Source organism: Halyomorpha halys, unplaced genomic scaffold (assembly GCF_000696795.3).
Source record: "Halyomorpha halys isolate HHAL.00 unplaced genomic scaffold, Hhal_1.1 Scaffold367.1, whole genome shotgun sequence".
Classification (NCBI taxonomy): Eukaryota; Metazoa; Arthropoda; class Insecta; order Hemiptera; family Pentatomidae; genus Halyomorpha; species Halyomorpha halys.
The window spans coordinates 438,720-458,516 of NW_027115775.1; the positions used below are offsets into that span (position 1 = coordinate 438,720).

The 19,797-nt window shown below is 29.8% G+C and overlaps 1 protein-coding gene across 1 annotated transcript in view; it reads left to right on the forward strand.

Annotated features, from left to right (window-relative positions):
* Window positions 1–4,054: 4,054 nt before the first annotated feature.
* LOC106681821 (uncharacterized) overlaps window positions 4,055–19,797 on the forward strand; it is an 18,097-nt gene continuing 2,354 nt past the window's right edge. The window contains exons 1-4 of the mRNA XM_014422347.2: window positions 4,055–4,146; window positions 17,178–17,297; window positions 17,496–17,588; window positions 18,704–18,908. Of these exons, the coding sequence (XP_014277833.1) occupies window positions 4,089–4,146; window positions 17,178–17,297; window positions 17,496–17,588; window positions 18,704–18,908 (476 nt within the window). The 5' untranslated portion in view covers window positions 4,055–4,088. The remainder of the gene's footprint in view (window positions 4,147–17,177; window positions 17,298–17,495; window positions 17,589–18,703; window positions 18,909–19,797) is intronic.

Here is a 19,797-nt window from a genome sequence, read left to right on the forward strand (position 1 = left end):
AAAAACTCAAATATGGTCCGGGTACAGTAAAAAAAAACCTCAAATATGGTCCAGGTGCGGTAAAACAAACTCAAATATGGTCCGGGTGCGGTAAAAAAACTCAAATATGGTCCAGGTGATAGGTATAAAATATAATGTATAATAATAATGATGAAATAATATATACATGTCATAAATACAAATAAGTTAATAAATGGGTTAAGTATGTTGCACTACTGCAACCTTCCTGACCAGATAACAATACAATCACCGGCTCCTCAAAATTTCAATCCCTATTAAATTTATTATGTATAATTTAGGTTGTCTATTAAATTAAGACAGCTGAATAAAAAAATGATGATTATGTTTATGTTATATTTTCAGTTCACTAAGTAATTTTAGTTTACATAAAGTATATAGTTTATTATTATTGGCCAGAGCTCATGTTTTCTTTTAGTAAGTTATTTAGTTTATATTCATTTAATTATCTTCAAAAAGTGTATTTAATGAGTTGAAATAAATTCCCTTTGTTGTTTCATAATATATATAAAGAAATCAAAGGTAATAAATAATATCAAAATAAGTAAACAACAAAGGTGAGAACATTAAAATTAATCATAAAATAAATGAGCTTGGACACATTCAAATCTAAATATAATTTTTCTGTTTTTAATTTTCAATATTGACGTATGAATATACATCGCAGTTTATATGATTAATGTTATATTAGTGCTTAAGTTCATATGTGAAATCGTTGTACTGGATGAGGAATAGACCGTGACATTGACGGGGAGATAGAATCAAGTTATATTTTATAGATCAAGTTTTGATTGGGTTTGGTGAAAGTTATGCAGATAACTAAAATGTTGTCGGCATGGGTTCTCGGGCATTTCTTTTACTGATTATTAATAAATAACAAAACAAAAACAAATAAACTAAAAGCAGACATTCAAAATCGTTGTTCGTGAGGCAAAAAAAAATGGGCAAGCCGCAAGGATGACTATTCTACGAACATTACATACGACATAATCATGTTCTAAGTTTTTTTTAGTATTATAAATTAACAAAAATATTCAAAGTTTTGAAATACTTTCTCCAATTGAATTGAAAGTTGCGATGATACGGTATACTAACAAATAGGGAATCGGCTAAATTATCACGTTATAATTTATTAAATAATTAGAAACCCTTTCTTATTGTGAATACATTTATTTATTTGTTAAACAATTTTCATATCCATGTTAGCTCAACATTTTTATGATAAATGTATGTATATTTATATGTGGGGAGCGAGATAGCTCACTGGTAAGGCACTGTGCTACTAATTCCGAGAACCTGGATTCGAATCCAGCTGTGATAGATAATTATTTATTAAATAAATTAATTGGTATCCATTAGTTGATAGTGTTAAGCTGATGTAAAATTAAAAAGTTTAAAAATTAATCAAATTGTGACAAAATAGAGTAATTAATGACATGGGCAGAATAGCCTACAAAACGACTTTTAAAGAATTGGATGTGAGGTGTAAATTTATATTTAAGATTGTCCTTGAGGATTCTGAATTGGCCGAAACGTTGGACTGTTGATGGTGTAATAAAGAGTGTTGAGACTTAAATGGATACCAATTAATTTATTTAAAAAATAAATACAAGTCACAAGAAATTGAAAATATATATAAGATAATTATTTATTTCGTTACTATAGACGTTAGTCAACCCTGTGGGTTTGGGTGCCCTCTAGAGTCCACCCAGCCTCATGAAATGGATACTCATAATTGGGGGAATATCTGGTGGTCAAACTACCTCCTTGCACAATAGTTGTTATAGTAACAGTACTTCCGTACAATGTACTGTAAGGATAACTAGGCTACGAATATTACATGCGACATAATCATGATCTAAGTTTTTTTTTTTAATATTGGAAATTAACCAAAATATTCAAAGTTTTGAAATACTTTCTCCAATTTACATCATCCAATTAAATTGAAGGTTCAGATGATACGGTACACTACCCAAACCTGATAAACATGTTAAACAGAATCAAAGATTACAATATTCTATGCGACGATATCACACTAACAAATAGGAGAAAATTAAAAACATTTGCCTGATAGATCATTAGAAAACGCACGATACTCATATGAGGAGATATTTGGGAGTGCGGTCGGAAAAACAAAAATAAGTATAACTATTATTTTGTTAATGCCAACGTTTCGGCCTAAAAATTTTGTTTAGCAATAATAACGTCCTAGTGGAATACGAAAAATAAAATAGGAATACTATAAGATTATGTTTCTATATCTATCGTAAGAGAATTTTAAACGTTTTGGTACAATTAAAGTACTTTTTACTTATTTGTTTTCCTTAATATCATGATTCTTATAATACGAAGGAACTTTCGATTAGTGTAACGTTCTTCCTCAAGTTAAAACGCAAATTTTTAACATTGTTACAATATCGTTTGCTGATCACCAATATTACCCTGTCCAGTGGCGGATTCAAAAGGAGATGGAAGGAGGGGGAATTTCCCCTTTAAAAAATAACCAATTTTCAACTGTAAATTCAGATTTGTGTTCAGCTCTTCAAAAATCGTCAAGTAAGCTTGTAAAATCTATTATTTTTTTTAAACCACTTTATTTATTGATAGATATTACAATCTGCTACAAAGTTGTGGGAAATAGGTAATAGTGATGAATGATCACATTCGTACTAAAATAAAATAAAATAAAATAAGAACGAAAAATAAATAAATAAATGAAAGAAAAATAAAAGTATATAAAAATAAATAAAATCTCTCCTAAAATATATACAAACAGAAGGATAAAGAAAATGACATAAAATCTATTATACCAGAACTTTACACTTCAAGTCGTTTTTGATCCGGGTGCGGTAAAAAAACCCTCAAAATATGGTCCTGGTGCGGTAAAAAAAAAACTCAAATATGGTCCGGGTGCGGTAAAAAAAACTCAAATATGGTCCGGGTACAGTAAAAAAAAACCTCAAATATGGTCCAGGTGCGGTAAAACAAACTCAAATATGGTCCGGGTGCGGTAAAAAAACTCAAATATGGTCCAGGTGCGGTAAAACAAAAACTATTTTAATGAGGCAAAATATAAAATAGTTATCACTACATGAGTTATATGTTATGTTATGGTCCGGGTGGTGTAATAAAAAACAACTCAAATATGGTCCGGGTGCGGTAAAAAAACTCAAATATGGTCCGGGTGCGGTAAAAAAACTCAAATATGGTCCGGGTGCGGTAAAAAAAAACAACTCAAACATGGTCTGGGTGCAGTAAAAACAAACTCAAATATGGTCCGGGTGCGGTAAAAAAAAAACTATTTTAATGAAGCAAAATATAAAATAGTTGTCACTACTTGAGTTTTTTTTTACCTCACCCAGACCATATTCCATTTATCAAAAATAAATAGTTTTTAACATACTTATAATTTCCACAATTATTCGATATTGTTTTTAACAGAAATATTAAATTATTTAATTTTCCAAGTAATTGAAGTAGAACTATTTTTATCCTATTACCTTTCTAGAGTCATGTCAATATGAGAATTGAAATATTTGTAGACTGTGGTTGTAAATACGAGTTTACATGTTAAGCACTAGCTGGAACTGCTACGTTGGTAAATAATGGAACGGTGGATTTGAGCTCTAGAAACGGTCTTCACTCCAAGCACTCCGTCAGTCTATCTCAACGTTCCATTGTTTTTATGTATTATTTAGGGATATCGTTAGCAGCCACAATATAATAACAGTGTTAGTTCAACTAATTTGTAGTTCCTTTTAATTATTACAATTTTTAAGAACTTCAAGTTCAGTTTTAGTTTGCGGTCATAATCGATGCCGAAAAGTTTATCATTAGTTATATTGATACTTGAAGTCTCCTACTTGTACTACCTCTTCAAATCGTCAAGTAGATTGCGGTTAATGGTTGGCCTTGGTTGGAAGGGAGCCTGGGAAATGCATTGAACCGCACTCGTCTCCGGTCTCCAGCTTTCATCCTCGGGTTTAGAAAGCCGTAGCCTCTGGAGAGGGGGAACTGGGTTAGCTGGGACACTGACCACTCCAGCCGGCACACCACTTCCAGCCTCCAGGATGATCGTGCGCCTTCTTCTCCTCTGCACTCTGGCCTTCGTCGCCGCCGCTGGTCCAGGTACTGTATCTTTTAGTAGTACCTCGTCGTGTCTCGTTCCAGGTTAAAGGGGATAATTAAAATTGATGTCTTAATTTACCTGAGACAGTATTTGAGAAAAATATAACTAGAGTTACTAGCGAAACAACTAGTACACAACAGTAGGACTCCACTTATCCATCCTAGTCGGGGCAGAGATAGGGCAGAAAGACCGGTTAATCCGGAATATATAAAAGAAAAAGAATAATTTTAATTCAATTCATATATTAGATAAAACGTAAAGTGCAATACAAATCAGTATATAGGTATGTTTAATAATATATAATATCAGTTTGTTTCACCTTCCATATTACATTTTTTATTTTAACATGCCTTTAGGACAAAAATTAAAAAAAAAAACAGTATTGCTTGATTTATATATTTCTGTTTGGAACGTTTTGCGGATACTGCATCCCTCTCCCTTACGCATCTAATACCTCCCATTATTATCAATTGAGTCGCCATTTTAAAAATATATACAGTATTTATATTATATCTATGCTTTAAACCTTGTGACTGAACAATAACAGTGGGTAGATTAGATGCTGAAGAAGAGGACGCAGTATCCCTGAAACGTTCAAGACATAAATAAATAATATAAGCAGTATCGTATTAAAAAGAGCACTAAAATATATTTAAATTAATGTATTTAATATAACTTGTTATTATCAAGTTAAATTTATTAAAACAATTCTGTATGAAATAAAACAAAATTTTCTTTTAAGACGTAATTTAATTTAAGTATATAATCGATTTTTCAATTTTTAATGGTAGTCAAAGAATCAGTTATTTTTTTCTGTTTTGTCGAATGGTTAAACTGAGGATCCAATTAAGCGGGGTTCTACTCTATTTGAAAATTTATTCAATCGGAAATGCTTCAACTTTAACTGTATTTATAAAGACGGAATATTATTTTTATTTAAACGTGCCAAATTACAATCGTGTTTTAATTATAAATATTATTTTTAGTTCATACCTTTCATGAATATAATATATAATACTGGATTATCACCTGGATACTTATGTGATAATCTTAAATATAACAGGAAAGAGAAATGCTGTATTACTAAATATATAAAAAAAGTATTACAGATATTCATATTCATAAAATGGTCCATTTAAAAGCTAAAGATTTAAATATTTTACGTTTTCAATAACTAGACAGAGATGTAAAGACATTTTATATAAATACTAATTTGGAATATTACTAATACGAGAAATTAAAACTGTTGTATTAAAAAAATATAGTATATTTATAATTGCATAAATATTTTAATCGGTATATTAGACATTTCCTTATGCGTTTATTGCGACTTGCATTGGATGCATTGCCTGATCGAGAGAGGGCAATAAACTGGTCACATTCTCCCATCCTAAGGAAAAATGAAATTTACATTTTTGTAATAGTTGTATATTATATACTACATATTTATACCCTCAACAAAAATAGGCGTAACGTTGTCAGTTTTTTTTATATTGCTTCCTGGTCATTTCTTATATATGGGGGTTGTTATCCACAGATTACCACCCAATTCTAACCAAGGTGAGGGGGTCATGTTTTAATTTCGTGGAACCACCAAAGAAATAAAAGTCTACCCAATAGACGGATTCGAACCGACGGCGCTGCAGTCACGAGCCAGTCACATTGTTTGGGTTGAAATCCCACTTGAGACCAACCAACGTTCTAATTAGTTTTTTCTTACATACATCATTGATCAGTTAAACCAACTTGAAACAGTCTGTGCAGTAATAATTAGTGGTAAAATCTAGATGGAATGCAAATACCAGTAATGTCTTCTTCAGTCATTTATGAACTGAACATGGAACTCCAAATTCCTTCGGGTTTTCGTTCTCTTCATATGATGAAACGTACCAGGCGTGTGTACATTGGTAATCAAATGATCGTGAACACACTTGGCTAGAACAAACCATTAGTAAGTCCTTGTATTAGTCCAAAGAGATTCTAATGTGTAATGCGATTGCCTGAACTTGGTATAGAAGCAACAGATTAGTTGCTAGTTGGTTCCCTCTGAACCTACCTTCAGGGCAGCTAGTTCTCAAAGAAATGATTTAGCAAATCATCAGAGCTGATGGGATATTCCTTAACTCCTAGTTGAATAGAACCTCTGTTCCACAAAGATTAAAAATTGTAAATTATTAATGTGTCAACACAAATTTTATAAATGCCTCCTAGATGTCTGAAATTGCATCCCGTACAACAATTATGGTTAGAAATATATAAGTATGTATATAGCTTAGTTAAAAACACGGCCGGTACCCTTTGCCATAGTTTTCTGAAGATTTAAATAAAATAGTCTGAATATTCTGCTTTGATTGGCTCCACTTAACCTGGCCATGTTTGAAACTAAGAGTTTGTGGAGCTAGCCGTTTTTATGTAAAGAAACCACGTGTTGGAACGCATTTATAATAGTTTTCCAGCCTTTTTAACGAAAGAGCTTAGTGTTGGATAGAGGATGAAAACCTATGACGGAAACAACGTGTAACTTATTTAAAGATAAAAATTTATCTGGCCGTGATATTAACTGAGCTACTGATATATTCATACAAATAAATTAAATAAAAAATCTGCTTTGCTAAAACCCTTAGTGGTTCAGTACTTTTTGTTTGGACGCACTGTTTCTTGTTTTGTTCAATGCAATTCGGTGATTTGTCCAAGGATACGCTCAACCGCTAGGTTGAACACCAAAAATGAATTCCTTTTTATTCTATCACGAAAAGAAATTCATTATAATTTCAATATTACAGCCCAAAAATCAAGAAAACCTTTTATTGCATTTTGGGTATTCAACTATCTCCAAATATTCGTGGCTTCATAAGGACGTTAAAATATACGAAATTAAACAGATTGGACTCTTCTAGATCAATTTTAATTCGAGAGAAGACAAACTTTTTCACTTGTCATATTTCACTACATAGGCGAATTTCATTGCTGCACAAAGGTGATGAGTAATCGGCAGTCAAGGTGTTAGTGAAAGATGCTAAATGGAAAAAAAAAGTTTTTGTCATTATTTGTCGTCTTTATTCACGCTTTAAAGATGTAGGGTTACTCTGACGAAATAATAAATATACAAGAAAATTATTCAAAACCATCAATATAAACATCAATAGTGTGATGCTATCAATGCATTAAATTTTAGAGTCACTAATGCTAAGACAAAATGCATTTTGATTACAAATTAATTTAGTGTAGTCTGGTGATTAAAGCATTGTCAACCTATATCAATGCCAACAATGATAACCCATTTATATTTACCCACTTTATAGAGGCTGGGTGTACCCCAGGAGTGCTCCCTAACACACAGGGTATACTCATTGCTAATTTAGCGGAATAAATAATTACCTGTCACAGATGGATCCGAACTTGGTCCCGGAGATAAAAGTGCAGGGACTAACTCACTGAGCTACTCCGCTCCTTTAAAATATCCATACATGTATAAATATGATCCATAATTTATGTTATAGACAAATTTATGTATTTTTCAAAATTTAGGAAATTTCTTTTGAACTTAGGACTATAATTTTTTGTATTAATTGGAACTGTAGCAAACATTATTATTTCATTGTTATTTTGTTAATGTACTTGCGTTCTAAAAAGATCTAGAACTATTAATCTGACAAATACAATTTATTATTAAATTAATTAAATAGATGAGATTTTTTTTTTTTTTTTTTTGTAAACCACCCATTAAAAATTGAATACTCAACAAATTTGATAATGGATGGACATGCCTTAAATTAAAACTTCTTCTCTTTGTTTGATTTAATGCTAATAAATAAGAAATAACTGTTGTTTAAGGACAGTTTTTCCAAAAACATGTTTTTTCAACATATAGACAAACTTAGCTTGTATTTTTAACGATTATGATGCAAATGCTAAAAGTTTAAAAACTAATTAATCATTAATTTGAAAAACGAAACAAATAATTTATTTTTAATAAAATATGCTGCTCATGGAATAAATGGTTCATCATAAATCTCTCACAGAGATACATTTCTTGATATTTTAAAAATATTTATAATTACTTTTTATTTACAAAAATATGGGGTGTGATGCGATCGTGAAGTAACTAAAGCTTGCTCTAAAATCATCACAATAAACCATTACTGAACATGATCATTTCCTCACATTTGAAATTCACTCTTTGTTTTTCACAATATTTTTGTATTGAGTTCTATCAAAATCTCTTGGATATATCAAGTACGAGTAACAAATCTAATATACTTCATGTACTTAAGTAAAAAGTCTATATATTTTTATGCTTGAATGATATGTACGAGTACATGTAATGAGTCAACTTAATAATTTTTGCCATATTTAACACAATATATATTTAAGGGAACTGAACAAAAATTTAAATATTTGAAACACGAAAATGATTAATAAAATAATTTAGTCGTTATGTGTCATTCATTAGAAAATATATAAATATAAATTAACTTTCATGCCAATTTCGAATCATGTAGGCGATGGGAAGGATATGATCTTGCCCAAAGAGAGTTGGCGGACGCAAATGAATTTAAATTTTGAATAAATTATGACACTTTCTCTCGACTTAGAGCACGCCCACTCGATTTCGGAGAAGGGCTTTGCATATATAGGCTTTCCATTTGTGACTGAATAATTGCTATGCTATCGACTTAATTATTACGCTATAGTTTATTAAATAATTATGAACCATTTCTTATAGCAAATACATTGTTATTTGTTATACATTTTTTATATCCGTGCTAGCTCAATATTTTTATGATAAATGTATGTATATATATGTGAAGGAGCAGGATAGCTCAGTGGTAAGGCACTGTGCTACTAACTCCAAGAGCCTGGGGTCGAATCCAGCTGTGACAAATAATAATTTATTATCACAATTATTATTTTAATTGGTATCAAAAGTCTCAACACTCTTTATTACACCATCAACATTCCAAAGTTTTGGCCTGTTCGGCCATACTCAAGGACAATCTTAAATATAAATTTACACCATCACATCCGATTATTTAAAAGACGTTTTGCAGGCTATTCTGCCCAGGTTATTAATTACAAGTCAAATTACCCTACTTCTTCACAATTCCATTAATTTTTAATATTTTTATTTTTAAATCAACATAACACTGTCAACAATCATATAAACTTAGAGGCTCAGAGGTAATAGTTTAGTGTTAAGTTGATTTAAAAATAAAAAGTTTAAACATTAATGGAATTGTGTCAAAGTTGGGCAATTTGACTTGTAATTAATAACCTGGGCAGAATAGCCTGTCTTTTAAAGAATTGGATGTGAGGTGTAAATTTATATTTAAGATTGTCCTCGAGGATGGCCGAAACGTTAGACGATTGATAGTGTAATAAAGAGTGTTGAGACTTAAATGGATATCAATTAATTTATTTAAAGAATAAATAAAGGTCTCAATAAATTGAAAAGATTATATATAAGATAATTATTTATTTTGTTACTGTAGCCGTGGTTCAAGCCCATGTGGGTTCGAGTGTCCTCCGGGGTTCACCCAGCCTTATGAAGTAGATACTGTAAATGGGGTAAAAATCTGGTGGTCGAGCGTGTTTCTGACCAAAACCACCTCCTTACACAACCGTTGGTATAGTAACAGTACTTCCGTGCAATGTAATGCAACCCTGACCCTCCATGGGTTTTAGTTCTACTCTCCTGCCCTATCTTTTTTTAATATCCCACTTGAGCCTGTTCAACAGATTCGCTACTTTCGATACCCCATCTTGACAAGAGACTTACTGGGAATCTTCATACTAGACTGAAATGACAAGAAACTGCTCATAGATTTTGATTACTACAACACCTACTTGGAAACCGCTCTACACTTCCCATTTACAACAAAAACTCTATGATAATCAGATCTATTTGCACATATGGAATTGAGCTTTGGAGCTCCACAAAACTATACAATTTCACCCTTATCCAATCCAAAATCCTCCGTAAAATGCCTCAATACTCCTTATTACGTCTCAAATAAACTCATCCATATCTTTGAGGCCTTCCTCAACATCCCATTAGTCGCAGATTTGGCCCGAAATAGATATTCCTTCTTTCATTCTAAACCCCTTACCCACCCAAACGCATTAGTTTTTAATCTCTCATCACAAATCTAACAACCTCTGACAATACTCCGGAATATTCTAATTTAAAGCAATGATTGAGGTAACATCATTAGGTGGTTCCTTCCTAAGATTATCTAGTGTTCTGAAACATTTATCACATTAAGTTATTGTATTTTTTTATACAGTTGTAAATTTAAATAAATATTTTTAAAAGCATGCATTTATCTTGCTCAATCAGCAATATACAACGGAATATTACTGTTATTTTTTTAATATATAAAAATTATAGTTTTAATAGACTATACAATTTTTCAAAAAGGTTTGCTAAGGCGCGTCACACTACTATTTTGCAAAACACAACTTCCACGCGGGTAGTTATGTTAACCTCTACCATTCACGAGATTCACTTTAATCTAAAAAAAACCACTATTATATGAGGAAAAAATTGTATAGTTGGTACCGAACCCTTTACTGGAGAAAAAGTGGACGTTTAACCGGTTTTGTAATATCAACATGCAGGAAACCAGTACATCAAATAAAAAATTGCTGTTTTGAAAGTGTTGCAAAAGTATTTAAGATTTACTTAAACAATTTTTTTTCATTTCAAATCTATTGTATTACAATTTATTTATATCCTCGATATGAAACTATATTGCTAAACTTCTAGTGCATTAACAGAAACATTTGCTATATTTAAAAGTTAATAATGTTTTGTGCTATTTGTTTTATTATTATAATTTTTTTTTTAAATCATAATTATATAATTTCTTACGGTAATTTTTTATTGTTTGAGAAAGAACTAAACTGTAAACAGATTCTCTTGAATTTGCCGCATTAATTCAGAATCGTAAGCTCTTATTTATTTATTTGACATTTAGATTCTTCAAAACATTTTATGAAAGGTTAATTTAGTTCAGAACGTTTTGGGTTTTTGATTAATTGAAAAAAAAATGTTTAAATTATTTCTATGGCCGTTATTTGTGCTTTAACATTCTTCACTGGATTCTTCGCTCAAACTGTCTGTCTAGGCTTTGTGAGAAAATATTTGAATACGTATTCAGTACGATACTCTCATGTTTTTAAAAAAGATAGAAAACTTAATAATTGTATATTTAATGCCGCAAAACATAAATTTTTTTTAATATACTGTACTTGATTAACACGTGTAAAAAAAACTTTAAAATAAAATAATACAGAATTATCAAAATCAATAAGAATTTTTATTATGTATAATAACAAGTATAAAAACGTGTACTAAAAACTTGGAATCGATTCTTACAGCAACTGTTTCAACAGAATTGACTAACTATATTGTTAAATATATTTTATGTATATAAAATATATTAATATATTGTTAAATACTAAAATATAGCTAAATATATTGTTTCTTAAAAAAAACCAAAAAAAAAACCATTAAAATGAATCATAGTAGGAATTCAAAGATTGTTGTAAATGCACGTATGTAACACCAACTAACGAATTTTTGAAAGTAAAATCTCGTAATTTCTAGTTTTCAGTTATCTCATTTTTCTTTTTCTTTTTTTTTTAAATATATATATATTTTAAAAGGAAATGCCACTAAAGCAACCTTTATCCTGAATCATCTATAACCTCTTCCAATTTTTTCCATCCGAGGTCCAATCCTCTTGTAGACCACATCCCATCATATACTCCTCCATTTCTTTATCCTGAGTCTATCTTAATCTACCTCATTTTATTCTTCTATATTTTTTTAACTCCTATATATCCGGCGTAACACTTACTGATTTAAATCACTAGTTTAGTTGTTTATAATTTTTATTCATGGCATCATTCTCTTTTTGAAACAGTGTTTAAATTAAATATCAGTTAAAAATAAAATAACAATAATTTTTTTTTCACCCTCGTCTTAAAAAATCATTTTTCTAGAATATTTTTCTTCCTAAAGTTTTTCGGTACTTACATATTCTACGCGCAATATCAATAAACACAATAGCAAATCTACATATTCGCTGGGTAAGATTTATCTACACCGCCCAAAGGAACTAGAAAAAATACTTCGTTTTCCAACCATAAGAACTTGAACTTGAAGAATACCTTATACAAAATTCTGTTTTGTGATTTCGCCAATACCCAGTTTGATACAGTGTCAATTGTATCAATTTCTATTAAGAAATATTGTCGTTTATATACATATACTTTTAAAAAAAATGTTACAATTTATTGGGTCCTAATAATTCACAGCATGCGGTATTATTAGATATAATATAAATCCTAACATAATGTAATTAAGAAAGATACTACATTTATAAAACAATACAATTTTCTTCTTTTTTTTTTTTATAACTTTGTTACATTACATTTTTATTTATTTTTTAAATTTTAAAATAATTTTATTTCTTAATATAAAAGAAAGGAGCCGAATGCCTTTCTCAGAGCTCTTTGATATTCCGAAGCTCACTCGCACTTTTACCGGAAAGGGGGTCACCGTTTCGGTTTTGAAACTTTCGCCAATCCATTCAACTCTTGTCCTCAAAGAAACCTTGTAAGTGGCATTAGGATAGATTTATTACAATAATTTTTTTTACAATAGGATTATTGAGATAATACATAACACAATGCAAACATAACTAAAGCATTATACTATATTAATTTAATATATTTCATTTTCAGGAAACACGACATACTGTTCGCCATTAATTAAAAACCAAATAAATCACAATAGGAAACTTTTTTAAATTTGATCTGATAATTTTGGTCGATCTTCATGTTTTTTTGGTGAGCTGAAACCAAAATTTAGCTCCATTTTATTCTGTCAGAAACAGATTTTTCGTAAAAATTCATTATTATTCCAGTTTTGCAGCCCAAAATCCAGAAAACCTTTCATTGCATTTGGGGTATTCAGCCTATATTAAGATATTTGTGGCATCAAAAGGACGTTAAAATATACCAAATTACACAGGCTCTTCTACATCAATTTTAATTCGTTACATAGGCGAATTTCATTGCTGTAGAAACGTGACGAGTAATCGGCAGTCAAGGTGTTAGTGATGGATGATAAATGGAAAAAAAAGGTCTTATGATTTTGGATTTTTATCCATCCTCAAGGACATCTAGATATTTAACAGGTTATATTATATATTCATTTGTAACACTTATAACAACATCATTATCACTAATAATATAACATACCTTCAATTATAAATTCTTCCTTACATTAAATTTAGAATTTCTTTTGCAGGCTATTCTGCCCAGGTCATTCATTAATTATAAGTTAAAAACCTATTTAAAAAGTCAATTATTAAAGAGTCATATTTATTATTAATAAGCTTACCTAAGCTTAAGTTTAGTTAGCTATTTTTTAATAATAAAATGAAATAAATAAGTGTTGAGACAAAAAAGGATACAAGTTTTGATTTATTTAATAAACACTAATAATTTTAATGCCAATATTGAATGTCAGCCTCAATAAATAAAAGAGGAGGAAATACTCCCAATCAAATTTAAATATATATTAATTGAAAATATAAGAACATTATGTTTTAAATATACACTACTGTTTTTTTTTCTTACATTGATATTTAGGTTGCTAAGACCTATTTAATTTATTGGAAAATACCATTAATTGTTCGTACTTAAAAATATGTTAATCATTACAATCAGAACTGGCCCATCGTTAAGGATAATTTGGAAATGCTCAGAATATTAAATACGTATTCAATTTAAGGATTAATCAACAGAAATTTAACAAAAAGTTCTGAAATAGAATAAATATTAATTGAAAAATCACCCTCGATCTTTCTCATCCTTAAAATCAGGAAACCTCATTTAGGTGAATTCGAAATGTTTAACAGGTCCTGCGGTTCTGAAACTGTTTTACGTAATGGTTTGTGCATTTAAAGTAACTGATCAATGTGGACTGTGTGTGCAAGGGATTGTCCATTAGCATTAGTGGTTTAAACATGGACCATTTTAATTTTCCATCTCCTGAACCATAGATTGAAATTTTAAAAAAAATCAAGGGTCGAATGAAATCCCCGAGTTTCGTAACGAATAATGTTCTGACCAGTATTTCGTTAAGCCTTGAAGTTATTGGCTATTACAAATATTTAGGAAATTATATCTGACACACTCTTTTTATTTATTTAATATGATTTACAACTGTACAAATAATAAATACAATAAGTAAATATGTTGTATGTTTCATTTACACTTGAAAATCTTGGCAAGGAACCACTCATTGGTGGTACTTCAAGCATTAATGAAATCAGAAGGTCCCATGGCCATCTTCTTTTCAGAAATCTCGGAGGATTATCAGGGATTGTTAAGGATGAGAGATTAAGAATTAATGGGTAAGGAGTTTAGAATGAAAAGACGCTTATCTGTTAGGGTCAAAACTGCAACGAATGGGATGTTAAGGTCTTTGTGGATGAGTTTATTTGTGACGTAATAAGGAGCATCAAGGATTTTACGTAGGATTTTGGATTGTAAGGATTGGATGCGGGAGGAATTTGATGGTTTGGTAGAGCCCCAGAGCTCAATTCCAAATTGTTCTGATTATCGTAGTATATAATAATTTTTTGTAGTGAATGGGAAATTTAGAGCGTTTGTCAAGTAGGTGTTGTAGCAATCGGAATCTACGAGCAGTTTCTTGTCGTTTCAGTCTTGTATGTGGATTCCAAGTAAGTCTCTTGTCAAGATGGAGTCCTAAGTATCGAATCTGTTCAACAGCCGTTTCTGATAAACTCAAAAGCCCTTCTTTCTCCATCATTAAAATTAATCATTAATTTTAATCAAGCTTTTCAAATTGATTTATCGAGTAATAGAATTTAATATCGAACCATCTTGATAGTGTTAATCACTAATAGTAAAAACTGTTTTTTTAAACGGTAAATTAATTTATTTTCATCTCTTGCATATTTAATACGTAATTGTGTAACCACATAATACTAAAACAATAAAAATATGTTAAAATAAATGAAACATTAATTCTTATTTCTGGTGAGTGAAGTTCGTGGTACTTCGGTACAGCAACCTTGGCCTTAGCCCCGAAAGAGGTCAAACTTTCACTGAACGCTCTTGAAGACGGACGAAAGAAAGCATTCTTTCACTCTGTCACTCCCGATTTTTAGGTGTGGTAAGGGTTTCTAACGTAACTATGTTCCTGTTATCCAGCCTCTTATTACATTGAGTTTTAATTGAAAGAAATGAATATAAAGACGTCTTCTTCCAAGAGAGTACCTGGATTTGTACGTACCATATAAAAAAACAACAAATAAACTGTAAAAAAAAAAAATATTCAAAATAAATCGTATTCTATAAATTATACGTAACCATGAAACTACTCAATTACTTGACAATAACACTTTGTGTTACACATACATAATATTTATGTAACATGATTTTTTTTTAAATAATCAAATTGAATTTAAACCATAAATAATTACACTTGTCAATTAATTGACCATTTCATAGTTAAATTTTGTTTCTGAATATAATTTAAACAATATTTATTTTAAAATTGAGATTGTATTTTGCTAGGGATTGAGTTATAGGGTAATTAAAAGTAGTTTTCTTATATTTCAATACGATTTCACTTCTTTCCATAAAATCACAATTTAAACTCATTCATTGTATAAGGATACTCTAATTTGGTATGGCTGAACAAAAATAAATGATGCTTCATTTCATCAGAACTATTTCATATTATTTGATATATTGAGTTGCTTATATCTTGTGTATTAGAACATTTCTGGAATTGGGATTGTTTATTTAGATTCATTTAAAATATTAAAATTTATGATATGTTGGTTTTTGAAAAGTTTTATTTTTTTTTCTTGTTCTGAAGATTAAGGATTTACTAGTAATCTCAACCTCAACCTTTGAGGAAGAGGAGAGACTTTATCAGACTAAAATATTTATTTGTAAAATAGAACAAATTTACTTCAAATAACACATACATAATAAATTTTCATTGACTCAGGTATCTATTAGAAATCATTAATGCCATTATTTACTAGTTTTTCATTATTAGCTATGAATAAATTCAAAACTATTTCAGGACAAATTATTCTCTCTGTCTCTCCTTGTATATTCTACTGAAATAAATTCATCTCTCTTTGTAAACTAATTTACTGGTTCTTAAGATCAAAAGACTCCTTCATTGTAGGATAATAGTTTATTACAGTTCAAATTTATCCATGTTCTAATTTGAACAAGGCTATCTATATCAATAAATAATAAAATAATCTGGACTGATGATAAAGAGTATTGATTTCCAAACATCATAAAATCAAGTATACATGTTTGTGAGGAACAGCTGTTTTATTACTTAATTTTTTTTTTTGTTCATATTTATATCCTTATATTTGTAAAATTTTTGGAACAAGAGATTTTCTAAGATTAATGGAGCAGTTTATAAATTCAATAAGGTATTCCGATGTGCCAGGACTATGTTTGGTTATGGTTTTCCTTATCATTAATTTTGGTAGAACAGGTATGGATGAGTTTGTGATTTTTTTTTCCTTAGTCCTGGTTTGTAAGTCTTTCCATATTATTGTTGTGTAAGTCCCCACCAAAATATTATTCCCTCCTAAAATTCATAATCTTGTAAAAAAGTATTCCTTAAAAAAACTTTTGACTGCACAACTTGCACAATGCACTTCCATTCTGGGCACTCATGTCCCAATTAATCTAGCCTAGATTTAATTGGGAAAAAATACAAGGGACTGTTGGAGGTTTAAAAAAGAAGTTGAGAAAAATACTTACTTTCAGAAAATGACCCATATATACAAGTAATAATTAATAATGATTAATTGAATGGAACCTAAATTCTAAATATACAGGAGTTAAAAAAGTGTTTAAAAGAAATGAGTACAATTACAAGTACCTAAAATTTACTATAGCATTAAGACGGAATCTTACTTGATTTCTTTATCTTTCATTTCAGAAAACAATGGTGAAGAGGAAGTTAAGCCTGATGAGTCTACAAGATATTGTACCTGTTCAGGACCTGACTGTCGATGCTGTGTTGACTTCAACATCACTTATATTGACCTCGGTGGTCCAGGTACATATTTAATAAAAATATTTGAAATTATTCAATTATTCTATTGAGATTTTATAAAATACAAACACAAGGGAATGAATAATGCCTGTTTCCTTAAATTTTTCCTATAAACGGTATAAATAAGATGATAGTACACATAATTTCCTCATTCCTTTCTATTCTAGAATGAAGACTTTAATAAATATTTGACTTTTTAAGGTTGTGTGAAAATGAAATACATTTCTCAAGCTGAAGGTTTATCTGTGAATGTTTCATATGGTGACAGCCAACTTCACCAAGGGAGCATTAGAGGTATAATATCTAATAATATAAATTACTTACTAACTATTGTGGTATTATCATTTTCTAGCAAAGTGTCAGTAAATTATTTTGTTAAGTTGTTAAGTAGAAAATTTAATTTTACTTTACTTGTAATTTAATTTGAATTTTGTAGTGTTAATTCAATCAAGGTTTAGAATAATTTTAGAGCAATCAGGGTAGCCATAATATCTACAATGATTTGGCCTAATTGTACCTGAATTTTTTTATATGAACATTTTTTATGAACTCCTAAAATCTGTCTGTTATTTAAGTAAAATTAAAGTTTCTAAATTTTGAAATTTCTGGTTTTATATTCATTTCAAAGAATTAAAAAAAAATAAATTAAGGCCAGTTGTCTTCAAGTGTTTGATTTATTTGTTTGTATTTTGTCCTAATTTTTGAGGAGCATTGTTGCTCTTCTTCTAAGTTTGATAATTTTCCTCAATAAAATAGAAAAGTTAAATGTTGAAAATTTTGTGAAGATGAATGATATTAATTCTGATGTAAACAATAAACATTTGTTAAACTTGGATATGGCTTTATTTTAAGACAAAATGTGATTGTGATAAAAAATTAGAAGAAAAAATAAATTATTAAAAACCATAACACTAATAGCGTTTAAAGAAAACAAAAATCACACTCAATAAACTAAAAAATGCCCCATTGAACCCTCCATTTCTTGGCAATACACTTCTTGGAAACAATTGTAATTTTTCTTTACCACTAGTTTAGCCATTAGTTTCTTAATATTTTCATAGCAGCAGGTGACAGAGATTATGTTGTTTGAACATGTAAAACATTAATTTTATGTTATGAAATTTAAATAAATTTTCGAATGATGAGGGAATACCTTGAAATATTACATGATTTGTAAATCATCATTAATAAATTGATTAAGAAAGAAAACCATTCCACAGACAACCTTATTTAAAACTAAGTTAATAGCTTATTTATTAGTAATATTGTAAGAAATAAAATCATTATTCATTATTTTTAAAAGATATTGATGATTTTCTCAGTATTCTTAATTAATTATTTTGAACACATTTTAACTATATACAATTATGAATGATAATTAGTGTGACTTTATTAATTTTATATCTTAGGTGACAATATAACTGCTACCTGTATGGACATTCTTCTTGATCTGGCTCAAATGTGTGCTTCTTTCAATGATATTGCTATGACAGAAAATGGAATGAAAGCTTGTGTTTCACTGGAACCAACATTTTTAGGTGACCCACAAGACTCTTACCATCTTGGGTGCTTTGATATGGGCCCACATGGGATGAGTTTGGTTAATAAAACAAGGTATGATTTAGTTTTATTTAATAGTAGTATCAAAGAAGAATTTTGATTTTGACAAGCTTTTATAAAAAAATCTTGAGATATGCTAAATATTTCCCTAACACCCAATTTGTCAAAACTATTGCTTAGTTTTCTAGTGACTGAGCAAATAATAAATTACTAACAACAGGAATGCGTGTTTTCAACTATGTGATATATTTTTCTGAGTTTTATATGATATTGCCTTCATGATGGGTAGGCTAATTGGTAAAGGGCCGATTCTTGCAACTTTATGGGTGTACCTTTATAATAATATATATAGTTCTTATACAGTGGCATGTTACAACTAGTGTAGTATGAATGCAATCTGTAATTATGGTTATATAATTCCTGTGAACATTTTTTTATTTGTTTTAACCGAAAATTTATATTAATATTTGTGTAACTTCCATCTAATAAGTAAAAAAGAAATGCTAACTACTTCAGGTTATTAATGTACCCTGGAGTTCACCCTGGTGGCGCTACTGAAGAGTTGATATACACTGTTATTAAGATGGAGATGACCCTAACTATGGGTTTATGTGTAGCTATTGTAGAAAATAAGTCTTATTATTTGATTTGTAAATAAAACAGTAGATTCCGACACTGCTTCTCTAGGATGGATGGTAGGCTTTCCTTTGTTTGGCCAGTTGGCAGTTAGCGTCCGTTTAAAACCCTCCCTAAATTCCACAACAGCTATTCCCCAGAGTAAGACAAAATGACCAGCATAGCTAATAAGATAATGACTGAATTGCAACAAGAATAAACCCATCAGTCTATGCTATTTACCTTTTGTGATTTATTTTATCAGAATCTATATATACCAGGGCATTTAAAAAGTCCTGTCGTTTTTCGTTTGTTCGTTGTTTATTTT